General features: G+C 38.3%; 3 protein-coding genes and 1 long non-coding RNA gene across 9 annotated transcripts; 2 read left to right on the top strand and 2 right to left on the bottom strand.

Annotated features, from left to right (window-relative positions):
- Nucleotides 1-504: 504 nt before the first annotated feature.
- Nucleotides 505-12,712, bottom strand: gjb1b (gap junction protein beta 1b). Of its 5 annotated transcripts, none has more exons than XM_047802081.1 (4): nucleotides 12,578-12,712; nucleotides 3,035-3,118; nucleotides 2,558-2,678; nucleotides 506-2,415 (listed from the first exon to the last, which is right to left on the bottom strand). In XM_047802081.1, the coding sequence occupies exon 4, from the start codon at nucleotides 2,399-2,401 to the stop codon at nucleotides 1,574-1,576; it is 828 nt and encodes a 275-aa protein (XP_047658037.1). In that variant the 5' UTR covers nucleotides 2,402-2,415; nucleotides 2,558-2,678; nucleotides 3,035-3,118; nucleotides 12,578-12,712; the 3' UTR covers nucleotides 506-1,573. The 5 variants fall into 5 exon arrangements, with proteins under 5 accessions (XP_026991985.2, XP_047658037.1, XP_047658036.1 ...); XM_047802080.1 differs by having other exon boundaries at nucleotides 507-2,415; nucleotides 2,558-2,800; XM_047802079.1 differs by having other exon boundaries at nucleotides 507-2,415; nucleotides 2,558-2,730.
- Nucleotides 10,541-12,203, top strand: LOC125139127. Its single transcript, XR_007138241.1, has 2 exons — nucleotides 10,541-11,389; nucleotides 11,492-12,203. It is a non-coding gene; the product is annotated as an uncharacterized LOC125139127 (long non-coding RNA).
- A 2,669-nt stretch (nucleotides 12,713-15,381) lies between the features above and the next one.
- On the top strand, nucleotides 15,382-22,195 carry LOC113658066. Of its 2 annotated transcripts, XM_047802091.1 has the most exons (8): nucleotides 15,382-17,475; nucleotides 17,618-17,732; nucleotides 17,903-18,010; nucleotides 18,143-18,267; nucleotides 18,343-18,437; nucleotides 18,591-18,702; nucleotides 18,931-19,084; nucleotides 19,477-22,195. In XM_047802091.1, exon 8 carries the CDS (start codon nucleotides 20,329-20,331, stop codon nucleotides 21,631-21,633), a length of 1,305 nt encoding a protein of 434 aa, XP_047658047.1. In that variant the 5' UTR covers nucleotides 15,382-17,475; nucleotides 17,618-17,732; nucleotides 17,903-18,010; nucleotides 18,143-18,267; nucleotides 18,343-18,437; nucleotides 18,591-18,702; nucleotides 18,931-19,084; nucleotides 19,477-20,328; the 3' UTR covers nucleotides 21,634-22,195. The 2 variants fall into 2 exon arrangements, with proteins under 2 accessions (XP_047658047.1, XP_047658048.1); XM_047802092.1 differs by having other exon boundaries at nucleotides 15,382-17,732.
- Nucleotides 22,196-25,613: 3,418 nt separating this feature from the next.
- On the bottom strand, nucleotides 25,614-26,640 carry LOC113658065 (DNA-directed RNA polymerase II subunit RPB1-like). The gene is made up of 2 exons (XM_027170232.2): nucleotides 26,514-26,640; nucleotides 25,614-26,203 (listed from the first exon to the last, which is right to left on the bottom strand). The coding sequence occupies exons 1-2, from the start codon at nucleotides 26,515-26,517 to the stop codon at nucleotides 25,614-25,616; spliced, it is 594 nt and encodes a 197-aa protein (XP_027026033.1). The 5' UTR covers nucleotides 26,518-26,640.
- Nucleotides 26,641-27,589: the final 949 nt, after the last annotated feature.

The following is a 27,589-nucleotide window of genomic DNA, read 5'->3' as shown; positions in this document are numbered from 1 at the left end:
GAACAACTTTCAAAGAGATTAGAGGTGAACTTCAAGCTTAAGGTACATCAGTCTCAGATTGCAGCATCTGAGCATCTGTTTGAGCCAAAGTTGGACTTAACGGAAGTCTTGAATCTGTGCAGGGTATGATGAAATTTTAAGACTATCAAGGCATTCTAGAGCAAAATTTGCTGCAGGGCGTCCAAGAGCTTTGTCTCAATCGCAGGGCATTGATCCTCCAACAGGATAATGGCCCAAAACACACAGCTAAAAAAGCCCAAGAATGTCTAAGAACCAAACACTGGACTATTCTGAAGTGGGCTTCTATGAGTCGCATTGTGAGTTACAAAAATCACTTGATTGCAGTGATTGCCTCAAAAGGTAGTGCAAATAAAATATTAAGATAAGGATACCATAATTTTTGTCCAGGCCAGTTTTTATTCATTTGTTATTTAAAATGCTCATGTTAAACCCCAATTCAAAATTGATTTTCATTAATTTATTAATACTTTTTTCAGTTTCTAGTTATTTTTTTAATAGAAAGGGTACCAATTATTTTTTTCAATGTGTACACATCAATGTTGCTCATTCACACAGAGCCAAAAACCTATCCCCATGTCTAATCAGTATCCATAATTGAGAACCATTTTCCACATTGTCACTGTGTACAGTATATGGCACACTCTCTATTGAAAATGATCAGACACACCCCTCGCTTTTTTAATCATTTTTTAAAAAATTCCTTCAAATAACAGGGTTGCAAGCCAATAAGACATCCATAATTAGATTTATTTAACATTGGCAACATATAGCATTTTGGACTATCCTATCATAGAACAGTTGACATCATAGTGGACAGTTATTTAAACACTGAATGCAAAAATAAACAAATTTAAGCTTGATTCTTTTTTATAAAATGAACATGTCATATGATGTATTACATTCTGAAAAAAAATGTGGTGCTGAACAAATAGACAAATAATTAATATATTTTATTCATTTGACTGCATTAAAAGCATAATCCTAAGAAAGTTCATGCTAAAATCTATGTTGTGTTGACTCAGGATGTTAATCTAAAAAACAGCAAATCTTTGAACATCAAGTTACTTTATGCAAACACTGAACAAACACAATAGCCTTGTAGTACCAATATCACTGTACATTAAACATATATACAGAATTATTTTTATAATTATTATTATATTGAAAATATCACCTGGCCTGGATTGACTTATATTTTCAACATTTTTCAAGCTTTTAACATAACATTAAATATGTATAGATGCTTTTTACATATTAACCATATCATGGTAGGGTCTCCCAAAAATCAAACAAACAAACAAACAAACAAACAAACAACAAAAAAAGCAACTTAAAAGGAAATATACTTGGGAACACAACCAATGTTTTGGACAATATATCTAGATTTTGCTAATTGCCATTGCCATTTTTATTGCTTCTCCTTAAAAAGTTACAAAATTCAACATTTTTGTACAATTTATCATTAACCCAATATATGAATAAGGATGATACTGGTCATAATTACTAAACTCCAAGTTACCAATGATTAGTTTAACCTTCCAAAAGGTAGCAGCTAAAAGGCAGAACATCTCTCCCCTTTGTCAATAGGGCTCTTTCTGGCCAAATTCAATCTTGGCTTAAATGAATGCTCTGATATGAGCTGATTGATTTCATTTTGCTTGTAAGGAGAGAGCATTTGAGAGAGCCAGGGTCCTTGTGGATCACCTTCTGGCTTCTGCAAGTAGCGGGCACAGGCTCTACCTATTAAATACAGCACCTCTGCAATGTTTAGCAAAACACAAACCCCAGATACCACCAGCATGAACACAGTAAAGATAGTCTTCTCTGTTGGACGAGAAACAAAGCAGTCCACTGTGTTAGGGCAGGGATAAGAATCACACTTGACAAGACGCACCATTTTGAAATCAGGGTAGATTACATAAAATATGTATAAAAAGGCCACCTCAAAAACTATGCGAAAAATTATGCTTATCATATATGTCCACCAAAGTGCACCGGTAATCTTGAATTTCTGATTTTTTAATTGTTCAAACTCCTTAGTGGCACCTCGTCCTGATAATTTTAGGATCTTTTTGTCAATGTGCCGGCGATGAGCAACATGCATAGCTACCAGCAGTGCAGGTGTTGAGACGAGAATCAGTTGCAGGGCCCAGAGACGGATATGGGAGATTGGAAAGAACTGGTCATAACACACACTATTGCAACCTGGTTGCTGGGTGTTGCAGGTGAAACCAGACTTCTCATCACCCCATACACTTTCAGCAGCCACTACTAAAACCAGGATGCGAAAGATGAAGATGACAGAGAGCCAGATGCGCCCAATGCCTGTTGAATGCCTATTTACACCGCTGATTACGGCGTAAAAAGACGCCCAATTCATTTTCGATTCCAGTTCTGTAAAAAAAAGATATTACGGTTAAAATTTCAGAATTAAATTTGGCATAATCTAATATTATGGCCTAATCAACAACAGCCAGTGAAAACAGACAGTAATTTAAGCCCTTTACGTTAATAATAATCTCAAAGTACAATTTACCAGCTCAGCCCGTGGTGTAAGCAGCATAAGCCTTGCCAGGTCCAAAAATATCGACCATCAGGTGCAGTCTTGACATTTGGACACTTTGGGCATTTGGGCAACTGTGCAATTTGTGTCTGCCCTGGAGTTGAATAAAAGAACATGGGCGATGCTCTATTGCCACATGCTGTCACCTGATGCAAAAAGAAAAGCCAATCGCAATATTTTGGGCAAGGCTATGTGACAGCCTCTCCAGCTCTCTCTCTATAAAAGGCAGATTAGCTGTATTTAAAGCACCTAACCAGACCTACTGTATACAGTTCTATTTTGCTCATGTACATATATATTAAACAGGGTGGGGAGTAATATATTATTTAGGAGTTAAAATACAATATAAGAAACATTATTAAATGGAAATGTTTAGTCATCACTGGCTCATAATGACAGCTACAAAAACGATGCACAATAATTTGAAAAAACAAATATTTAATCATTTACCTTCAGGAGTGGTGATACACAAATATGTCCAGAAAAAGGGTTGAATCACTGCACTAAATGGAACAGTGAAGAGCACCAGGTCATCTGGAAATGCAAATATTTTCCTCAAAACTAGCCACTGCCCAACACCACAGCAGTCATATGCTCTTGTATAAGCCATTTACATACAATGGTGGTCCTTGTTGAGACTAACAAGACTGGAATTCAGTTCAAATGCCTCAAGTTCCACCTACCCAACGGGAAAGAATGAATCTGTGTGGACACAAAGGCCTCGGCAACATTATTTATTGTGCCTGGCAGCCTAAGGGAGAGAAAGAACTGTCTTTGAACTGAATGACTTGTGAATGAATGTTTTAAAGGAATACACTGCCTTATGTTTCATTAGTACACACACTATATATGTGTGTGTGTGTGTGTGTGTTTGTGTTTGTGTTTCTACTATATATATATATATATATATATATATATATATATATATATATATATATATATATATATATATATATATAGTATACACAAACATATAAACTTTAATGACATGCCATTCTTAATGCATAGGGAATAATACACTGAAAAAAATTTCACTGGATCAAAGTAAAAAGAAAATTGTCATCTTGTTACATCTATTTACTTTAATTTATATCAACTTAACAAATTTCCATTACTTATTTAAAGCCAAATAAGGTTCAGTTGTCTTAGAACCAAATACGGTTTTCAAGTTAAAATAAATCTTAAATTATACTTTATGTCTTTATGTTTTCTCTTTGTAGCTTTAAAAGTGCCATTATATGATCAACTACCTTTATTAAAACATCTGTCAGATTAGCCAAACAATGATAATGGCTTTCTACCCTTATGGAATAGTTCACCCCAAAATTAAACATACAGCTTGCAATCTTTCCCCAAGGTACTGTATATGATGAGGCACTTCAGAAGGTAATCTCGTCCAATGTCTATGTCAAGACTCTACAAAATGTGGCAAGTTTTTTAATGGGTCCAAACACTACTGATTTGATTACCACAAACAATTCTATTCAAATGCAACTAACACCTGATCCATAACTTGATGCTGCAACTTACAGTATGGCAGAGGGCTCGTGGCGGGCCAGCACAAAAAAATAAATGTATGGGAAATAGTGCAGAAAATATTACTTTTCGATATCACTAATTTCAAATATGTATCAATATCACAATAATCATATAACATCAAAGTAGCTTATTTGTATTATTATTTTATATCTACTCGGTTTGACTTCATCATATTTTTTAAATTACCTACTGATTTTTTTGTGCTGTTTACTGTTATTTATTATTTCTTTTTTGTTTGAATTTGTATGGTGACCTTGAGTGACTTATCATGTATTAATAAAGTATTATTATTATTATTATTATTATTATTATTATTATTATTATTATTATTATTATTATTGATTCCTATTCATGCTGTGTTCTTCCATGTGGTGTATCAAAATGGCGGAAAGCTCAACATCTCCATACTTGACCGCTGATGACATCACATGAATACTGCGAATGCAATATTTCAATTTAGAGAAATGCATTTGTTTTACACTAACGAGTAAACTTATTTTTAATTGGAATCCAGAAAACTCAATGTTTTGACTTAGATCAAGTATAAAAATTTAAAAAGATAAGAGTAATGTCATGCCATGTGCACTTTTTTCAGTGTATGGAGTTGGCCCACTCTTTGCAGCTATAACAGCTTCAACTCTTCTGCAAAGGCTTTCACAGTCTCTGCTCTAATTCAATACAAACATGTTCCATCAGGTTGAGGGTCAGGACTGTTTATTTACATTTACACTGTTTACAGTTAGCACAGTGCAGTCAGGCAAGTACAGTTCTCCTGGCAAGCATCAAACCCAGACTGCTTGGATGCAGCTGCTCGGCCATGGAAACCCATTCCATGAAGCTCTCTATGCACAGTTCCTGAGCTAATCTGAAGGCCACATAAAATTTGGAGTAAGGCTGGGTGGTATATTGAGTCTTGTCAATATACTGATATATTCTTTCAGCATGATACGAGATGAGAGCATACTGTCTATATTGTTTTAATGCGGCTCTTCCCCCACCCCCCACTCTTACACTGCAAACCGGACCCCAGCCACTTCCACACAAGTTCACCTGAAACATTCACCTAAAACACAGTGACTGTCAACACTGCAGTAAATTATCTGGTTAATAAAAAGAAAAACAATGATTCAGTTATTTGGAGATGGTTCGGTTTTAAAAAATCAGATGAGAAGCAAAAACAAGCCATCCATATTAATGTCATGAAGCAATTCAGTCAAAAAAGAGAAGCACATAAAATATCTTCCACCACTTACAAAATCACCATAAAGTGTTTAATAAGTGTTTCCAATGTCGAGCTTCATCTGCTACATTAGCCATGAAAACCTATTAGCCCGGAAAGTTCTCTGTCCCAAAACAAAGCTGGTTGTAAGCTTCATTTACCCGACTGATTTTAGATTGTAACCACTGATCAGTATCATGTGATGATTTCATACTCACTTCCTCTAAATGTTTCTAAGATTCCTTTGGAAAACCCATACATGATTTTGTGGGTTTTAAGGAAGTTCAGGCAGCTACCCCAAATGGTATTCAAAAAACTTTGTTTAACTCAGTTGCATTAGTTTTTGAAACAACTGATGGACTGAAAAAAAACATTTCAAAATTATGCTTTTTTTTTGTAAATTTTTGTAAGTTGATGAAGATTAGTTTATTAACTTTATATCTTTAAGACACGTAAAACACCCAGGTTTGCACATTAGTGCCTGTAGGCTACTTGGTGTTTTAGTTGCAAAATTTAAATGTAAGAAACGTATTCAACTAAAGTTATGATTACTAAGAACTTTTCAAATGTGTTAAATTGACTGTATTAATATCTGCCGGCAGCGGCGGGATGAAGGAATTTACGTCATTACGTCGGGACGGAAAAGAACTGGTGAACTGGATTATTGAAGTGGTTCATTAAAACGAACTGTCCGAAAGAACCGGTTCACGGAAAAGAACCAAACTTCCCATCTCTAGTTAGAGGCCCGTCGGATGCAGTGCTCAGCCAAGCGAATCACTTTAACGGTACCAAAAACACAAATATCATATAAATACAATAAAAACAAAACAAATCTAAACAGCAAGTCATATTATAATTATAATTGATAATTTGAGATGTATACAATTATAATTATAGTTTTTAATTAACACAAGATAAAAAAATCCAAAACATTTTCAGGCATAATGTTATTAAATATGTCCTTAAGTGAAGTAACCTGATAAAAGAACGTTCTGCTTGTGTTAAGTGTAGTATTATGTTACTTACGGTAATGTTATGAGGCATGCAGTATGCTTGGGAACCTATATTGGGGGTGTTACGGGACTGGGGGAGGAGAATAAAAGTTCGTTTAAGAAGTTATGGTCGGCTGTCGCGTGGTTCATTATTAAAGGTTTATGTTGTACCTATTAAACGACAGAACATGGTGTCAGAAGTATAGCGGGTGTGCATTATGCACAGGGTTGTTAGCAAACTTGTATTCTGTATATTTGTAGTTTCGTTTGTGCCGTCAGCGTGAAGGATTGGCGAGACGAGTTAGCACGGCGCTATCATGGCTCAATTTCAAGTCTCTCCGCCGGAGAAATTCACGTTCAAAGCGGATGACTGGCCGAAATGGATAAAACGTTTTGAGAGATTTCGTGTTGCATCTGGCTTGGAGACACAGGCGGATGAAAATCAGGTGAATGCCTTGATCTATACGATGGGGGAGGAAGCCGAGGATATACTCACCTCCCTGCATTTAAGTCCTCAAGCGGCGAGTGACTATGAAGTAGTAAAGAACAGATTGAATGATCACTTCGTAGCTCGAAGGAACGTGATTTTTGAGAGGGCGAAGTTTAATCAGCGGCAGCAAGAAGTGGGCGAGTCCGTGGATCACTTCATAACGGCGTTGCACTGTTTAGCCGAGCACTGTGGATACGGCGATCTGCACGATGAGATGGTAAGAGATAGACTCGTCGTGGGTCTGACAGATAAAAGGCTGTCAGAACAGCTACAGCTGGACCCTGAATTGACACTTGAGAAGGCTGTCGTTCGAGTTCGACAGAGTGAACTAGTAAAAAAACAACAGGAACAGCTCAAATCAAACTTCAAGTGGGACATGGCAAACGAACAGCTGGATAGTGTACAAACTAAACAGTACAGTAATGTGAAAACAAAACCAGTAAAGCTGGCAAGGAAAACACCTCAAATAAAGCCTAAAAAGCAGATGCTATGTATGAGATGCGGTGACAATAAGGGGCATAATTTGCAGCGATGCCCTGCAAGAGAGGCAATATGTCACCTCTGTCATAAGAAGGGACATTATGCTAGAGCATGTAAGTCAAAGACGGTACATAAGGTGAATATAGCAACTTCAGATACAATGGAGGACATTGCATTTCTTGGTTCACTGACATCTGATGTAACAGGAAGCCCCTGGATGACTGAGATACAAATTGACAATCTCAAGACAATGTTCAAAATTGACACTGGGGCTGATGTAACAGCAGTCCCAGTTACACTGTACAACTGGGGCCAGTTCCAAAAACTGAAACCTCCCAGGAGAGTCCTGCAGGGACCAGGTGGAACATCACTGAAGGTAAAAGGGAAATTCTCAGCAACCCTTGGCAAGCATAACAAACATACGACTCAGGAAATCTATGTGGTGGATGGGTTGTACATGCCTTTGTTAGGTAGACCAGCAGTAACTGCACTTCAACTAGTAGCTAGGCTTGATGTTGTTAGCTTAACTTCTAAAGAAAGGGTAGAAAAGGAGTTTCCACAACTCTTCAGTGGCTTAGGCAAAATGGACGGTGAGTACAGCATTGTGCTGAAACCAGGTGCAATACCCTTCTCCATATCGACTCCAAGACGCATTTCCCTCCCTCTCTTACCAAAGGTGAAGGAAGAATTGAGGCGTATGGAACAGCAGGGTGTAATTTCAAAGGTGGAGGAGCCAACTGAATGGTGTGCTCCCATGGTTGTGGTGCCGAAGAGTTCAGGTAAAGTGAGAATTTGCACAGATCTCACGGAATTGAACAAATCGGTTATGAGAGAAAAACACCCTCTCCCTTCAGTAGAAAGCACGTTAGGACAACTTGCTGGAGCCAAAGTGTTTTCCAAACTTGACGCCAATGCAGGGTTTTGGCAGATTCCACTTTCGAAGGAATCCTCTTTCCTCACCACATTTATAACTCCATTTGGCCGGTATTGCTATAACCGTCTATGCTTTGGAATCTCTTCTGCACCTGAGCATTTCCAAAAGCGCATGTCCAGGATTCTTGAGGGACTGGAAGGTGTTGTTTGTCAAATGGATGATGTGCTCGTATGGGGATCATCACAGAGTGAACATGATGAGAGGCTGAGAAGGGTGCTCTCAAAGCTTCAGGAATCTGGAGTCACACTCAATGAGAAATGTGAGTTTTCAAAGACAAAAATCAAGTTCCTTGGACAGATCGTTGAGGCATCCGGGGTAAGCGCAGATCCGGATAAGCTGGAAGCAGTAAAAGCAATGAGACAGCCATGTAATGTAAGTGAAGTAAGGTGGTTCTTGGGAATGGTAAACCACCTCGGTAAATTCTTACCACATTTGGCAGCGAAAACGCAGCCACTCAGAGACTTACTGAAAAAGTCCAATATGTGGGTTTGGGGGTCGAATCAGCAAGAAGCCTTTGAGAAAATCAAAGAGGAACTGACAACACCTCCAGGTTTGGCGCTGTATGATCCGAATAAGGATACAGTTGTTTCTGCAGATGCCTCGTCATATGGACTAGGTGCTGTTCTCCTCCAGAAGCAAGCAGACAATGTATGTAAACCTGTGGCATATGCTTCCAAGGCTCTCAGTGACACAGAGCAACGTTATGCACAAATAGAGAAGGAGGCATTGGCCTCCACATGGGCGTGTGAGCGGTTTGCAGAGTTTCTCATTGGGAAGCATTTCCACATTGAAACCGATCATAAACCTCTTGTTCCTCTGCTTGGCTCCAAGACATTGGACGAACTCCCTCCACGCATTCAGCGCCTTCGCAAAAAACATTGCGACAGCAGATGTGTTGTCTAGAGCTCCCGTGAATAGTACAGCGGGAGGGCTTTCTGAAAAGGATATTGACCTGTATGCTGACTCTGTAATGGCGAGCCTTCCAGCTACTGCAATGAGGCTCAAAGAGATCCGGGAGCACCAAGAAAAAGATTTTATACTCCAGCAGCTAAAGAAGTACTGTGAGGAAGGTTGGCCAAGTAAGTTCTCGGTTGACCAAACTATCCGGCCTTACATGGCTTTCTCAGGGTCCCTTTGTATGCATGATGGGCTCTTATTGAATGGACTCAGGATTGTCATTCCGAAATCGCTCCAAGCAGATATCCTGGGAAAGTTGCATGAGGGGCATCTGGGCATAACTAAGTGCAGAGAAAGAGCTAAGCAGTCAGTTTGGTGGCCAGGTCTCAGCAAAGACCTTACACAAATGATTGAGAATTGTGACACCTGTGCTCGGGAAAAAATTAACTTTAAAGAGACATTGATGCCTACTGAGTTCCCAACGAGGCCTTGGTCTATGGTGGGAGCAGATTTGTTCCAGAAAGACAACACGCACTACTTGGTCATTGTGGACTACTTTTCTAGGTTTTTTGAAGTTTCCAAACTGTCCTCGACATCAGCGGAAGCTGTAATTGAGCACTTCAAATCCATCTTCGCACGTCATGGAATTCCTGAGGTGGTGCGCTCGGACAACGGGCCACAGTTTGCTTCTGAGGGTTTCCAAGCCTTTGCACGGGGCTGGGGTTTTGACCATGTGACTTCAAGTCCTCGCTTTCCACAGAGTAATGGGGAGGCAGAGCGTGCTGTAAGGACCATCAAAAATCTCCTCAAGAAGTCTGTGGACCCCTACCTCGCACTTATGGCTTACCGAGCGGCCCCTCTCGCCAACGGTTACAGTCCTGCCGAGCTCCTAATGGGAAGAAAGCTCCGAACGCGAGTTCCGGTGATTCCGTCTCAGCTCATTCCAGAGACTGCAGATTTGGAAAAGCTAACACAGAAAGAACTGACATATAGACGGAAACAGAAACAATGTTTTAACCAAAGACACAAAGCACGTGACATGACGTTTTTGCGTCCAGGTGAAACTGTGTGGGTCAAAGACACTTCTGAAAAGGGCACTGTTGTGTCTAACGCTGGCTCTCCACGGTCTTACCTTATAGAGACACCCAGAGGTACCTTAAGGAGAAACAGGTTTCATCTCTCACCATCTCCAATAGCTCCTGTGACTTCTGACCTTCCTGACTCGGTGGAGATGCAGGCATCTCCGCTCATTGAAGATTCATCCAACACGGCAGAAGTTCAGTTGGGTTCCCAACCGAACTCTCCATGTACCAGTCGGTACCCTTCCAGGATTAGAACTCCCCCCGGGTATCTAAAGGACTTTGTTTGTACTTAGAGAGAAGCACCGTGTGGTCAATGGGGCAGAATAATCCCCACACTCGGTTGAAGGTTTTGGGTAGTCCACCCCATCCTTCTAGTCAGAGAAACTCCTCTCTTGCGAAAGTGTAAAAAAAAAAAAAAAAAAAAAGGAAGATTGTTGAAATTTGTTGCCGTTATATTTACACGTTCAGTGTCTAATAAGAAGGTCAAGTATAGTCATGTTGGTTTGTTTGCTTCCGCGTGTGTTAAATAAAGAAAAGAAAAGTAAGAATCTTATTTGTGAAAGGGGGATGTAGTATTATGTTACTTACGGTAATGTTATGAGGCATGCAGTATGCTTGGGAACCTATATTGGGGGTGTTACGGGACTGGGGGAGGAGAATAAAAGTTCGTTTAAGAAGTTATGGTCGGCTGTCGCGTGGTTCATTATGAAAGGTTTATGTTGTACCTATTAAACGACAGAACATTAAGTGTGTTAAGGTATGTGGCAGCTCAGTGGTTCGAACCCCAGGTCCACCAAGCTGCCACTGCTGGCCCCCTGAGCAAGGCCCTTAACCCTCATTTGCTCAGTTTGTAAGTCACTCTGGATGAGGGCAATCTAATAAAATGTGTTTGACAGATAAGATAATAGGAATCTTACAAAACGAATGTGACATGTGCAATATCTTTTTAGGTTTGGTTTTTATTTTGATGGGGGGATTCCGGGTCCGGAGACACGCCCACTGCTGCTGAGCTGCGCATCGACATGGAGCACACCTGTGCCACATAATTAGTGCAGCATGCTAGTGGCTTTATAAAAAGCACATTGGAGTGGGGCTGTTTAATTTCTCTTCCGTGTACATCTTGTGTGGGCAGAAAAGGTCTTTTGGCTATATTTTCCTGTCGCTTTCCCCTGGTGAGTCACCTGATTTATTCCCTTATTTTTAGTCGCGTAGCATAGCGGGTTCTCTTTGGGAAGGGGGGAAACCTTTTTGAAATGTTTTTTTCTGTTTTTCAGGTGCGGCCAAAGAGCGCTAGCTGCTGTTTCTAATGGCTGTTTTTAGCTGCTGTTTCTAGCTGCCGTTTTATTACGGCTATTTTCTTAGTTGCTGTTCTGATTATTGCTGTTTGTTTTTATGTATATTTTTCAGAGCTGTTTTAAACTTGACTCATTTGGGTTACAGTCGGCATAGTGCGGACGTTGCAGCGGTGAACACTATATCTTGAATACTGGGATGATACGTCAGTACTGCATTGCTGAATATTTATTCTGAGTACAAGTTTATCTAGGTTTATCAAGTTTATTTAGGTTTTGTATTTCTTTCTTTCAAACCGTTTTGGTGCTCTTTAAATGAATCTGTTTTTACCGGTTATCACTGGACTGTCATTTGTATTGTTTCTCTTTTCTTTTGTTTGAGTGTCTGTTTACCGCATATATATCCACCTCTGACTATCGGACAACGAACTGTGATTAGTGAGGCTTAACAGAGGGATTGTATGTTTGTCGTCCTTTTGGTTTATCCCTTTTTTTTTTCTTGCTTTATCAGTTGTTTATTATGCACTGCTTTGTGTGGTGTGTCCCTCTTTGTTAAGGCGGACCTAGTCTAGTTGTTTTCTCCATTGTTGGTAACTAATCGGTAAACTGTACACTTGTATCTTAATGTTTTTAAGAGCAAATGGTTTTTCTTTTTCTTGTTTTTGTAAAATAAAGTTGTACTCATTTTTGGAAAGTCACGTCTCTGTCTTCAATCCCATTCGAACCCGCAGGGTCCTTCATATTATTGTAACTTATTTTTGGTTTAACTTATTTTCCTGGGTAACCCAGGTGGCGTAGTCGGTTCTTTTTCCATTCTTAATGCCTTAACCAGGAAGGTTACACATACATAAAGTTGGGTCTTCACCTTTTAAGCAAAAAAAAGCATGGGTCAATTTTGAATGCTTATTTGAGAGCTTCGGAATCTACAAACATTGTCGGTTTTACTAACTGTCAAAAACTAATGGGTAACTAGCATGGATTAGCTGCGGTCGTTAACCAAGGACTAAAGCAAATCAACGGAACAAGAAATATAATTTCCTAACATTCAACATCATAAAACACACACACTTGTGAAATTTAATCCCTTGCTGTCTGGTTTTTAGATTTCGTTCATTTGAACAACCATATGCAGCACAGAAGTCCGGCATCGTCCATGCATTTGAGGTAAAGTGGCGGCGCTTTTGACGCATTTTTAGGACCCCAAGGCGACATCTAGTGTATATATCTATGATTTTACATTCGGGAATCACAGGAGAAGCAGTTGAACACCGATGCATGATTGCGACCTGCTGCTTCTCCGCTTCACCAGCAGGTGGTGCAAGCGGGGTTGACAAAGACCTACGCAACAGGTAGATAAAGGCAATGATAATTAATCCATTATTATCATTGCCTTTATCTACCTGTTGCGTAGGTCTTTGTCAACCCCGCTTGCACCACCTGCTGGTGAAGCGGAGAAGCAGCAGGTCGCAATCATGCATCGGTGTTCAACTGCTTCTCCTGTGATTCCCGAATGTAAAATCATCATATGAGAGAGAAAAGGCTTTTTGTAAGATGAAAGCAGAATTTATGCGCTTGGTCTAAGCACTTTTATAAACGTGTGTAAGCACTTTTGTCCATGGGAACGTTATTCATGTTACACCACACTATCTGTTCCATTTTCTTAATTCATTTGCTGCTGTGCGTAAATCCCTGTAATATGTTGTGATAGAGCTAGTGTTGTGTATGAGAATAGATTCCGTATATGGCAGGATACTGCACGTCTTATGGCTGAGGTGTGTGTGTTTTTTTTTTTGGTTTTTTTTTATATATAAATATACACATAAATTGAAAGACATCTTTTGTCACTTTTGAGGACAAAAGGTTAATGGGCATTCTACCAGCCAGGTTAATCAATCAATTATTTATTTATATAGCACCTTGCAGCAACCGAAGTTGTATAAAAGTGCTAAACAGCAGTTATTTTACTTATAAGCCTGAATGTCAATGGAGTTACAGAGTAACTCTGGATGGTCTTTCTATTACATCATGTGCAGCAGTAAAAGACCTTAGTGTGATTATTGATACCAGTTTGTCATTTGAAGCTCACATAATATCACAAGGGTAGCCTTCATTAATCTCAGAAATAGTGCTAAATAAAAAAATGATGTCATTACATAATGCATTTGTTTCATGCATTTGTTACCTCTAGGTTGGATTATTGTAATGCTTTACTATCTGGATGTTCTGGTATGAGCATAAACAAGCTCCAGTTAGTCCAGAACGCAGCAGCTAGAGTCCTACTGTAACTAGAACCAGAAGATATGAAAACATCACTCCTACCTTATCCTCATTGCATTGGCTCCTAGTCAAGTTTCGAATTGGTTATTATATATTACTAATAATATTACTATATTACTAACCTATAAACCACTTATTGGTCATGCACCACAGGACCTGAGTGATCTTTTGTTTGTTTTTTTATGATCCGTCACACCTACTTCGATCAAAAGGTGCAGGATATTTGGTAGTACCTCAAGTACAAAAGGCTTCAGCAGGGGACAGAGTTTTTCCTTTTAGATCCCCACAGTTATGGAACAGCCTTCCAAGTAGGGTTCGGGACTCAGACAAAGACAGTGTTTAAATCCAGGCTAAAGACACATTTGTTTTGTTTAGCTTTTTATGAATAGCGTTTCTTAGGTAAAGGAGCAGATCTGAAGGGTTCATGGGCATTGAGTGTTTGGTGAACTGGGATATCTGGATGCTGTCTGCTTACCACCCTCGCAAGTTGCTCAGGTTTGCAGACAGTGTAGTGGTGGGATGCTTTACATCCCAGGAAGCCCTCATGTCTGTGTCACCTTCTGGCTCTAGCCTTTTAGGTATGCTGTCATAGCTGTTCTTGCCTCCCTGTCTGCACTTTGCACATAATTTACATTGTCCATCACCTGATTACATCCCTAAAAAATTTTTTTATGGCACCAGTCAGCTGTATGGTCTGTACTTTATCAGCAATCATTTGAAGACTTTGACAGGAAGGAATTAGTGTTGGGTCCATGGTGAACTCAGAGATTGTGCTGGCCCATTAGTTCCTCAGGAGCTCTCGGTTGCACGATTACAAACTGTTGTAGAAATGACATTATTTACATTTACATAATTTTCTGTCCAGTGTCACCCAAACGATCCTCTGGACAGAAAATGATGTGAATCAGGTTCCCTTCTGAGCCTGTTTTTTCTCAGGTTTTCTTCCTAATATCATGTCAGGGAGGTTTTCCACCATCAGCAGTTATGCAGTTCACTGAACACTTGTATGTTTGTTAGCATACAGTTACAAAGTACATTAATGTTAAAATGTATGCAAATGAAACATTTAAGTTGATTAATACTGTTTTCTTCCTGGAGAAAATGTTGTATAATATGTGCTATATGAACAGCACTCTAGGAAAAACAGAACAATTTGTGGGTAAGTTATTTACAAATCTGTTATTACTGCAAGGGAGAAAAAAACTATTTCATTAAACAATGAAAATTAGGATTTTTCCAAAGCTGCCTGGCAAAAGTGCTGCAAAATACAGTAAAGGAAAAAATTGTGATCCCATGCAGATAACGTTTACCCACTGACAAAGAAATGATCAGTGTATAATTTTAATTGTATATTTATTTTAACTGTGAGAGACTGAACAACAACAAAAATCCAGAAAAAATGCATTTAAAAATGTATAAATTAATTAGCATTTTAATGAGTAAAAATGCAATTTGACTTGCAAAAAAGTATTTGATCATCTATGAATCATAAAGATTTCTGGATTCTAGGTGTCTTTTATACAGGTATATATATATATATATATATATGACTTTGTTACCTGTAAAATCAAAAAACAAAACAAAACAAAAAAACACCTGTCTAAAGAAGCAATCAATCAATCAATTCCAAATTCTGCACCATGGCCAATACCAAAGAGCTGACCAAGGATGTCAGGGACAAGATTGTATACCTACAGAAGGCTGGAGTGGGCTACAAGACCATCGACAAGCAGCTTGGTGAGCAGGTGACAACAGTTCTAGATCTATCAAGATCTCACCTTTTGAGTTTCAATAATCATGAGAACAGGTGTAGTCAGATGAGACCAAAATCAAGACACAAATCTCTGTTTTAACCAAGGAGCTCATTTATCTAGCCAATATATGCAAAGGTCACTGACAGGGTTGCAAAGACTCGGGGAAGGTAAATACACTAATATGAAGCATAAAAATGGTATAAGAATAAGACAATTGGTTGGAAGCTATGTTTTATAGTTAAAGTTTAAAACATTTGCATTTATTCTTAATCACACCAATCATTTTGCTCCAGAAGATATTGATTTATCCACTGTGGTTGCATGGATTACATTGCATGGCACACATTTGCTTGTATTATATGGACTGAAAGAAATTGATTATTTTTTCTAAAAATATTCATTTATGTTCATCTGAAGAATGAAAGTCAAATACATCTGGTATTCTGCCCTTCCTGAATGTTGTTGTTCAGTTTGGCAGATAGGTAAACAGTTTGAGAGAAAATCTTCTGAGAGACAAACATTTCTTTGTGCATTTGTAATGTTTCATTGTCTCATGTTCAGCCCACAAACATATTAATCTATTATTAGTCTAAGTGTAAAGTACTAACAGTAGTAAATACAACTGCCACAACTGCTATAAATGTGGAAGAAAATTAATGCAAAGACTATTAGCTTGAACAATTATGCCATAGACAGGCTAACAGAAATTAGCATTGGCGTTACGACCAAACAAGAAAAATAAGAAACTGCAAATCACTATTTCACTTTACACTCTCAAAAATGAACTTAGTATGTTACTACACAGGAAAAATGGCAGAGTATTTTTTCCAGAGACAATATTCTTTTCCTCAAAAATAGCAGTTTTTGCTCTATTTTGAGTGTACAGAGTAAAATGTGTCAGTAGAGTGAAAGCAAAATTACAGAGTAACTGTGACTCCTCCCCATCGTCTCCTCACAAAGTTTAATTTATTCGCCATTACTGTACACGATCATCCAGCGTTGCAGACTGTGGAATCAGAAGAGAAGGCACAGTTCTATGAGATGTAAGTAACTACATTTTTAAGTATAATTATTTATTTTAGTTTTGAGCCTCTGTTTTGTATATCAATATCTGGATCAATTTTAATTTTAGAACTTTGCTTAATTTAGAAGTCCGACTAATCTTGAAAGCAAATAGTTAATATATAGAATACAAATGTAACAAACATTAAATGACACAGGTGAAATTGCAAACTGTTTATTAAATGTTTGTAAGCTAAATTATTGTGGCGAGGATCGAGTTAAGAGTTACTCGGTAAAGAGTTAACAGCCTTAACTGGATTGCTTGAGGCCATTTTGATGTGCATTAGCCCTATTCGGACTCTAATTTCTCACGGTAACGTAAGATATTATCAATATTGTACCGTTTCATTCACAAGCTCGTTGTTGGGCTTTTGACATTGATTAATATGTCAATATTATATGAATATTTTTTGCAAGTGTTAGGGTGCTCACACTGAATTTGCATACTCCTCAGCAAATGTGAGATTTTGCCATTATTGTGGAACACCTTGCAATGACCTTGCACTTTTTTTATATGGACACGTTTGTTCGCACAAAACCCACTCCTAAATCATAAATAAATCGCCATCTGAATGCATGAGTTTTATCACTGAGTCGCCATTAGGATTATATTTTCAGACATCCATGAGAAAAATGGTCTGAATAGGGCTAGCATGCTAGCACCATGCATAAACTGTTGAACAGTTATTACAAATTAAACACACCAGTGAAGAAAAAATAATTCATGTTGAATGTCATCTTCATTATTGCTTTGTGTTCGTCTTTTTGCTCCCTGCAGGATGCAAACCAACAACGTTGTCACAGTGAAGTATCTATGAGTGAAATATATTTTTTCTTCAAAACCTTTTACGTTTCAAACGTTTTTGGAATGTGGTAAGAGGAGAAACTTTAACATTGTTAATATCATTAATACGTTTCCTTCAAAAATTTTAATAGTGTAAAACTAAGTTTATGGTTGAAACTTACTGTCATTGCTGGTTTTTGTTAATTTGCACAATGGTTTTTCATCCTTCAGTTGGCAAGAAATGACTCGAAGACAGAGACTGATGAGGAAGCATTTGAATACCTGCTGACACGACCAGACCTTGGTGTCCTAGAAATTTTGATCTCAGGCAAAGAACGTTCTGATGGTAATTTGTTTTACATGCTTACACATTTTTGTGTTTATTTTCAGAAATATTCACCAATTTATTTTAGCATAGACTAATGTGTCTATTCTACTAATTTGCAATAGCTGTATAACATGATATAAAAATAGTATGAACAGTTAATCAGACTATAGGTATGGTTTATATTGAAGATTCTTTAAGCTTAAGCTCAGTAGGAGATACCCGAAGGTACATCAGAGCCTGACTAGATGATTAGAAGTCCTCCTAAAAAAAATCAAGCAGAAGAACATCTTGCTCAAGTAAGGATCACCAATCTTGTCTCTGAATTACATCTATATAGAATTATTTAAATATTAAAGATATTTGGAACTACATACAGTTGCCAGTTATGTTCTGATCTTTGCTCAATATTATATCATCCCCTCTTTCAGATGATTGAAAATATTCTAAAGACCAGCCCTGGAGGTGAAAAGATTGCAAGTGAATACGCTCGCACTAAAAGTCTGTCAGGTAGCCGAAGACATGACATGGTGAAAATCTTGGTAGCACATTTGAGGTTGGTTGTTTATACAATACCTTGTAAATTAATGTTTCTGATATTATGGGTTGTAATTGGTTTATGTTTGTGTAGAACAAGGCCTTCCCGACACTTGAAGGAACAATATGCAAAGGGAATCATCTCCCTCTTCCCAAATTTGGCTGACCCCCAGGAGCAAACTTGGCTATGTTAGTAGCAGTTGCCTCTCAATCTATTTGATTTACAGAAGGAGGATTTACTGCATCTTGAAAAATACATATTATTTACAGTATAATTGAAGTGGTATTTATTTTCTTAGTCTAGTAATGTATAACTTTGAGGTCTATTTGTTCTGGTCATAGGAGCATTATTACAATGCAGAAGATGGAAGTGGATTTTTGGCATGAAGACTTAAAACTCTGCAAAAAGAAGCATCGGAGGGTCGGATGAAACGCCCACGGTAATCACAAACAGGTGGGTGCAAGATTTGATGTTCAATCAGTGCTTGGCTGCAAGGCTTGATCAACATTTTATTAATTTTTTTAAATGAATATGTAACTTTTGCATTATTGAATTATTTTACTCATCTTAACATTTGTGACTTGTGTTTGAAGTATTCTTTTGTTCTATAGTGAGAATGAGGTCACCTGTTATAGTATCTCTACAAAATATAATTTATATTAAATTTATTATCTTTGGCAGATTGATCAAGATTTTAGACTTCTATTTGGTGATGCAACCTCTGCAAAGTTGTTGGAGAAGTGGTCCACCAGCATAAAACCAAAGGTTATTGCCCACAGCCGTGGCCTCACACAGACTTGTGAGCTCCAAGAACTCATCCAAAATGCTGAAGAAGGTAACTATATTGTGCTATAGCTTAAGTTAACTAAGATGAAATTAAGCATACCTGGCAAAAGTTTCAAATGTGGTCACAACTTTACCCATTATACATGCATGTTTCATACCGACTTGTAATGGGTAAACAGTCAATTGACACTATTTTATACTGTTCCTTTACTGTGTGACCTTGAAGTTGCTTATTTCTCAGACAGGTACTTAAAGATCATCTGTCCTCCAAATTCTTTTATTCTTTTCTACTTCACACATACTTAGTAACAATCTATTGGAATCTCTTGGAAGTATGTGCAGAAACTTTAGTGAAAGACATCAATACATCTTTATTCATGCTGCATATTGACTTTAACTGTTAGGCCACGTTGGTTCTAATATGTTTTCAATTTTTCACAGACTTGTACATGTATCCAAGGGCACCTGGATGGAATTGGAGAAAGTTTCCAGCCGTATCTACTTGCTGTTGGACCAATGAAAAGTAGGATCCAGAGATGGTTTACTGTAATTGACCAACATGCTCTACCATGCAAGGCCTCTAATTCACTGGCCTGTGTTGATGAGCTTTTCAAAGCTCACTTTGTCTTTGGCACCTCATACTGTCAGCAATTGACCAATGTGTATAGCTTTCTGCAAACCACTGTTTATGATCTAGATGTTGAAGTTACCAAGGTGAATCCCAGAGTGGCTGAGTTGAGAGCTAGAATGCTCCAGTAACCAGATGATTTGTTTCATTTGTAAAAGGGGGCAGTCGATGCCAATTCCCTTGTAAGGCACTATAAGTTATTCCATGGCCTTTGTTCAGGGAAAAGACTTAAGTTAAAATGTGCTCAAAGAGGTTGTTCACATGTTTACCATAGTTTTTCTGGGTTACGAAAGCATCGCAGTAATGTTTTGCAATTGATAGTTCATGCCTCGATTCTGGGGAAAGCTCATCCACTGCCAACTCCATTTTATTAGGGGATGTACAGTAGGTTATTTACCAAACACAAATTCAAACTGTGAGTCTGTACCTCTAAAAACAAATATAGTAGACAGTTGTGTAACAGTGGTAGCTGAACTTGAAGTTGCTGGTGTCACAGAGACAACTATTAACTATGTTGTTAGTGCTTTAGAAGAAGTGATTGGAGACATTCATAGTGAAACTCGAGAATCTGTGAAAAACAGCTTATCTTTATCTTATCCCATAAAAAGTATTGTTGAGTCACAAATTGACTGGTATTTTGATAAAATACTAAATTTTTTGTGGCAATGTACACTGAGAGCAAGAGAATGCAGTACTTTTCAGAGAAATGGGGAAAAATAGATCCTGTTCAATATGTTCTCGGAACAAGATTTGCTACAAGGTATAACAGAACAACTGGAACTTTTTCCCAAACCATTGTTAAGGATAAATATGTATATATACCAATTCTAGAGACATTACAGTTCATTTATAAGCACCCTAAAATTAAAGATATGATGGCGAGAGACTCACAACAAAAAACAAATTTTCTTTATGACATGATGGAGAGTTCTTTAAGAATCATGAACTCTTCTCAAAACAAAGGCATGCAGTTCAGATCCAACTTTATTTTTGATGAATTTGAATGCGTAAAAACCCTTGGGTCAAAACGAGGAATACATAAGTTAGGAACTATCTATTTTACCATTAGAAATATTTCCCCAAAATACAACTCCAGTTTACTAAATATCCATTTAGTCGCTTTATTTCATGCACAAGATATCAAAATATATGGGTTTGATAAAATACTAGAGCCGCTTGTCCAGGATATTTCAACACTGGAAACCAATGGAATTCGGATTCCTTTATTTGATCATACAGTTTATGGAACCATTGTCCAAGTTACTGGTGACAACCTTGGTGTCCATTCCATATTTGGTTTCGTGGAACCGTTTAGTGCTAGGTACTGTTGCGGCTTTTGCCTACTAGAGAAAGAGGACTTTCAAACAGTGTTCAGTGAAGATAGTCCAAGGATGTCATTGCGAACTAAAGAACTTCATGCAGAACACTGCCAGAGAATGCAGAGCAATCCCGGTCTTCCTTATGTAATGGGAGTAAAAAAGTCTTACCTTTTAAATTTTTTGCAATATTTTCACACCACTGCAAATTTTTCAGTTGATATTATGCATGATATATTAGATGAGGTTGCACAATATGAGATGATATTACTCATTCATCATCTGATTGGCAATTTCACCACATCAGCAGAAGTACACAGAAGAATTCAGAGTTTTAACTATGGCTTTATGGAACAAAACAACAAACATCCTGGTGTAGAATTAAGAGAGGGTTCCAATGACTTGGGCTTAAATGCCACTCAGAACTGGTGTTTACTGCGTTATCTGCCCATTATATTTGAAGATATTGTGTGTCCTAATGATCAGCACTGGTTTTTGTTCATTTTATTGCTTGTCAGTATAGTGTTTTCTTCGGTTATATCCACTGGTATTACCATTTATTTGAAACACCTGATTGCAGAGCACCACAGTTTGTTTAAGCATTTGTTCCCTGATAAGAAATTGTTGCCAAAGCATCATTTTATGGTGCATTAACCTAGTTGTATGCAGAAAATTGGACCACTGTTACATTGTTGGTGCATGCGTTAAGAAGCAAAGCATAACATTTTTAATAAGCAGCTGAAAAGCTTTAAAAACATAACGAAAACAGCAAAGAAACACCAGTGCCAAATGGCTTACATTTGGCAAACATTTGATCCAAATGACATGAAATCAAGTTCTGGGAAAATGGTCCCCTTGAATAAAATAGAAGTTTGCACTGAGATGGCTGAGAAACTTATTGTGCCCATGTGGACTAAGGTCCTAAATGTGAAATGGGTCAAGTACTGTGGAAATATATATTGGTCATGGTTAGCAGTTTGTGTTCAGGTTCAAAATGACATGCCTGTATTTCATGTAATCCAGAATATTGTTGTCTAAGATGAACATGTCCTTTTGATAACAACTGCACTGAAAACTGTTTGTTTAGTTGAACATATTCATGCTTACAAAGTTGCACATACCGTAGAAGTACCTTGTGTTTTGGATGTTAAGGATATTTTGCACCACACACTGTTTGACATTCTGATGTCTTATGGTTGTGATTCTGATTTGTTTATTCGTATAGTTACATGTAATTCATCATGTTTGTCATATCAGAATCATTGTTTTCATTATTGTTATTTTTTCAAAATAAGCTTGAAAAATAAAATTTGTGAAACATGAGTATATAGTTTGTTCATTTTTCTTTTAAGACTGAAAAGCAAGTTTTTCATTTTATGTCATTTTAATGGGTAAACATGAATGGTGTAATTCAGAAGAATAGAGTAAATTCTTTATAGGTCACATAGAATCGATGATAAACAACTCTGGAGGGGAAGGAGATTGTTGCAGAGTAAAGTCAAAGTACCTCTGAATAGAGATAAAAAGTAGCAGAGTCAATTTCAAGTAGCCCAGAACTGTGTAAAATAGTACAAAAGCTCATTTGGAAATGAGGCAAGAGGCTTAAATATTTTTATACGGCGTGATCTTAAGCATGATGGCAGCCTCGGCACGACTCTCTCTAGTTCTTTTTGTTTACTGTCTCTGTGTTTGGTTACCTTACCCTGATAACTTTGAGAAGAACTGCATAACATCGGGCAGTTCACTCCAGACAATTTTTTTGTCGGCGAGGGAAGTGTGCCGGTGCGATAATGAAGCTACGACAGAGGGGATTTAGAACTGTGCTCCCATCGATTCATCTGGAGAACCTCTAGTCATTGCCGAACAAAATGGATGAAGTTATTCTTCTTAACAGAAAAAACAAAGACTTTGCATGCTCCGCTGCTCTCTGTTTTACCAAAACTTGGCTCAGTCTCTCAATCGCGGACAGTGGATTAGTTCTCTCAGGCTTCCACTTACACCGAACAGATCATGTAACTGAGCTATCGGGTAAAATGAAAGGCGGCGGAATCTGCTTATACATTAACGATCGTGGGTGTAAAGATGGCACAGTGCTAAATAAATACCGCAGCCCAAACTTGGAATCACTGCTCATAAACCTTTTGTTCCCCGTGGGAATTTTCCTCATTCATTTTAATTGAAGTTTACATCCCACCGCAGGCCAACGTGAGTGATCATGGCAAAACTTGGCAAACCAAATACCCGGATAATCCAGATCCAGATCCAAAACTAACACTTGAACTTCTAAAATACAGACGCATATTAATTGTACCACAAGAGAGAAAAATACACTGGACCATTGCTGCACATTTTTTAAAGGCAGGGTCTCAGATTTTTGAAAGCCAATGTCGACATTTAAAATCACCAAAACAAACACACACCGAACCCAGGGTCCCACCCATGCATACGGAACGCAGGCAGATAATGGAAAGAAATGGGTCTTTATCATAGCTGAAGGGAAGAACAATACAATTGCAGATAAACAAACAAGCAAAAATGACAGACAAGCATAATCATGCAAAGGACGGCATATATTAGTTCTGTGAAACAAAGCAAAAATAATGTTACTCACCTATCGAGAAGGAAAAAAGTGACCTTGGCATCTTAAGTAAAGTTGAATTTCCCGAGTCAAGAAAATCTATGGGGTATTGTGAAGAGGAAGATGCGACTTGTAAGATACAAGAACCACAGGAACAGTTTCTTGCCTCTTTTGCCTCTTTCTCAGGCAAAGTGGTGATTAAAACATCTAATATTCTATGTATGTTTAATAGATGAGCTATTTTTAAAATACTTTCCAAATTTCAAATAAGAAAAATGCTGCTATCATACTGATTTGCATTAAGCAGATGCCCTTATCCAGAGCGACTTATATTTGATAGAATTTTTTAATAAAACTGAGCAATTGGGTTAAAGGCCTTAAGGGCCCCAGCAGTGGACCTGGGATTTGAGCTTACAATGAGAGACAGACAAAGATGACACTCAATGACACTGCTGCACTGCAAACCACAGAGCATTCTAATTCCTAAGAATAGCATTCTAGAGAAACTGCACCTTTATTGAAGATCCCTGTCTGTGGTGTGTCTATGTTCTGCCTTTGTTCCGCCAAGAAAATGGTGAGCAAAGAAAGCAAACTTGTCTTTTAGAGGGTGTGAAGGCAGCACTGAGGTGACACGGTCCTCTCCAGGAGCATGGCATAGGTTCATCTTCTTTTTGGAGGGTGTCTTTACACCCTGCCTCGCTCTCATCACCAGCAGATCTGACCATGGTGCTGAAGTTTGAGGCTGGCCGAGGTGCTGCACCACCACTAGGTTTGGAGCTAGCTAATAAGCATGTAAACTGTTCATAAAACTTATTTATTTTGACAATGTGATGCTATTTTTATGATTTCAGCTACAAACCAGTGCTGAACTGCTGCAATATGACAACATAATAGCTTAATAACGTAATCTTGCTCATTTAACCTGACTTAACCACACAGTCTCTTATGGAATTCTTGTTGTGATCATCTTGCACAGTGTGCCAAGAAATAATCATTAAAGACTGCTGAATTGTACAGTGTAGAACTGTTGACATATTAGCTTGTACCTATTCTGCTGAAATTAAAATTATTATTTCAAGTAGAGAAGGGAAGCAGCATTGCACAAAGCATGGTTTCCTAATAGCAACAATACTGACACAGAAGTGAAAACACAGATGATACACATAACACATATCCACATATCTGGATTTAATGTACCACAGATGTTTTACACTTATTAATAGAATTTGATGGGTCTTTTAAAAGAAAGCATCTGGCATAATTCAAATTATATTTGTACTTTAATTATAAGGAACAGTAAATGTAACTAGAATGTATATTTCCTGAATGTTTTGATATATGACATGTCCATGTTGTACTAACTTTTTGATTTCGTTTATTTTGGGGGTGGGGCTACATGTGACATCAGTTCCCCTCATTGGACTCAGTGTTTTGATATGGCAGGCACTTATTTCCTGGGATTTCAGGACAGCGTAACAGATATTGCGTCAATGGGGAGGAGTGGCCTATTTGATAACCTGCATAGGTCAACGATCATGCGCAGATTGGGAGGAAAGCCATTTGCATAAGCTTCAGATAACGTTACTTGTCTGATATGGTGAGTGTTTTTAAAAAAATATATATTCATACTTTTACAACTTTAGATAAGCTTTCCGCAGTTGCGAGTGTTTCGTGACATTCATACTAATAAAATACCTGTCCTGATCTCAGGTGTTTCATGTTAAATTACATTAATAGTTTTATAAATTAAGATACCTGTCCTGATCTCAGGTGTTTCATGTCAAATTACATTAACACAGTTATAACTTCAGATACCTGTCCCGAACTCAGGTGTTTCATGTCAAATTACATTAATAGTGTTGATGTTGTGAAAAAATCGATTGATATACTAGAGACGCCCCAAGGAAGCATAATCAAGGCTTATTATGGTTGGTATCATAAGATATATGGGCATAAGAGCCCAGTTGTCATAATAAGGTAAATGTAAATGATATAATAAACACATGAACCACTCAGAAACTATAGAAGGGAGAGAAGGAGTTTATTACAGATAAAATTAGTAAAAGTAATGAGATCCAGAGCTATCAGGCCTGGGAGAGGTAGGAGTGTAGTCTGGGGACCCAGGCCTAGGAGAAGGGGAGAAAGGAACAAAGCCTGGGGAACCAGGCTCAGAGTAAGAGGGAGAGGAGGCTGCACTGGACGAAAGGGAGTGAATGTAGCCAAAAGGAGGAGATGTGAGACGAGAAGGAGAGGTAAGAACCGCCAAAGGGCGAATATAGGCAACAGGGAGAGAGGATGTACGAGGAGGAGAGGCAGGAGTTGTCAGCCTAGGGCAACAGGGTTCAGCATGAGGACAACCATCAGTTTGTGTCCTTTGGTCCACCAGGATGGGAGGCAGAGAGGTTTGAGTGGAAGAAGTATGTGTCAGAGGTGTCTGTACAATGTGAGACAGCAAGAGAGGCTGCTCAGGAAGTGGGGAGGAATATAGATGTTCCAGGAAGGAGCAGAACTCCTGAGTAAGATGACGCAGCTGATAGCGGCGAAAGCTGGTCATGACCTCAGCAGGAACAGGCCTCCTATAGGGAGTAGACCGAGAAATCCAGATGGTGTGACCAGGACGAATTGGCTGACCCTGAGGCTGAGAATCTAAGGGAAAAGGGAGTAGCCCAGATAAGAAATAGTGGAACTAAGGCTTAAAGAATGCAATGAGCAAGCCCAGTCTGAAGGTCAGACTGAGATCAGAGTGAAGTTCAGAAAAGTTTAACATAGCTTAAAAGAGCCAACATTATGGGCTCTAGTAATATACACAACAGCAACAGCAAAGCTTAGCAGCAATAGCAACACATTAAAATATAACCAAATAGAAGTAAGAGCTTGTAATAGTTAAACATACAAATAATCATTTAAGACATATAGTCAATACAAGAAACAAGAAACAGAAATGATAAGAACTTACTCATTATAGCTGACAAGAGGACTAATCCACGAGACGTCTGTCATGAAAGGTTGAGCGATAAATGTGATAAGAATGAGGAAGTAAAGCTCTCTTGAGCTCATTTTTTAATAACAATGACGAAAAAGGTCGAAAATAATAGGAAACTACGGAAGAAGGAAAATCCATATTTGGGCACATGAGTAAGGGTCAGGTGATGATTCTGGAAAATAAGGGGAATTCAGAAAGGCAGGATATGAAGTCACTAAAGGGCGTATAAGGCAATTCGGGGAAATAAGGGGATTTCAGAAGAAACATGTAAATAACCAGGCGGAGCCCCAGAGAACAACTCGAAACATAATGGGAATTTGCTGACAAAGACAGAACTAAAGAAGGAGGTGCTTAGAAGCACCAGGGTATATATTGAGGGGACTTTTATGGGGAAGTACGCAGTTCTTTTCGTGGGGCAGTTCAGACGGTGAACCTATTTTTAAGTGCTGCAGCTTTTTCATTCTGTTGATACTTTGAGGTTTTGTTTTACATGTGAATGCTCTTTTTGAGCTTTCATTTGTTCCTTTTTGACTTAGTGATTTGATTTCTTGAGCTCAATGGAATGGATGGCTGATTGTCTACAATAAAGAAGTTTTTGCTCATTCTCATCCAGGTCTGAAGAGTTTTATCATTACTTCATCAATTCTGATTATAGAGTTACTAGAAATTCTTGGTTACAGTAAGTGACAACACAGTTATAGATATAAGTATAAATCACCCTTGTGATATGTCAGCTTGGAGGAGGTTTCTAAGTTCCGACATATTTAATGGCGCCCAACGTGGGGCTCGATAAAGGGACAGCGTGATCTGCATCTGGAACCAGGACCACTCTCTCGGAAAGGCTACAGAGGCCGGCCATAATATAAGGTAAGCAGACACCTGTTATACTCAAAAGTCTGTGTATAGTGTATCTGTGGCCTGACAAGGGAAGGGTGGCCCTGGTGAGGGAGGTAGACAGCTGCCCTCGAGCTCGAGAACCCCTAAGGGTGAGATAAGAGAGCTGGATGAGAAGTAGCAAAAAAGGGAAATCCCCACAAGTGAATAAGGGA

Source organism: Tachysurus fulvidraco, chromosome 17, assembly GCF_022655615.1.
Source record: "Tachysurus fulvidraco isolate hzauxx_2018 chromosome 17, HZAU_PFXX_2.0, whole genome shotgun sequence".
In the NCBI taxonomy this organism is placed as follows: Eukaryota; Metazoa; Chordata; class Actinopteri; order Siluriformes; family Bagridae; genus Tachysurus; species Tachysurus fulvidraco.
Note: the sequence above shows the minus strand (reverse complement) of the source record. Positions and strands in the feature narration are given on the sequence as shown.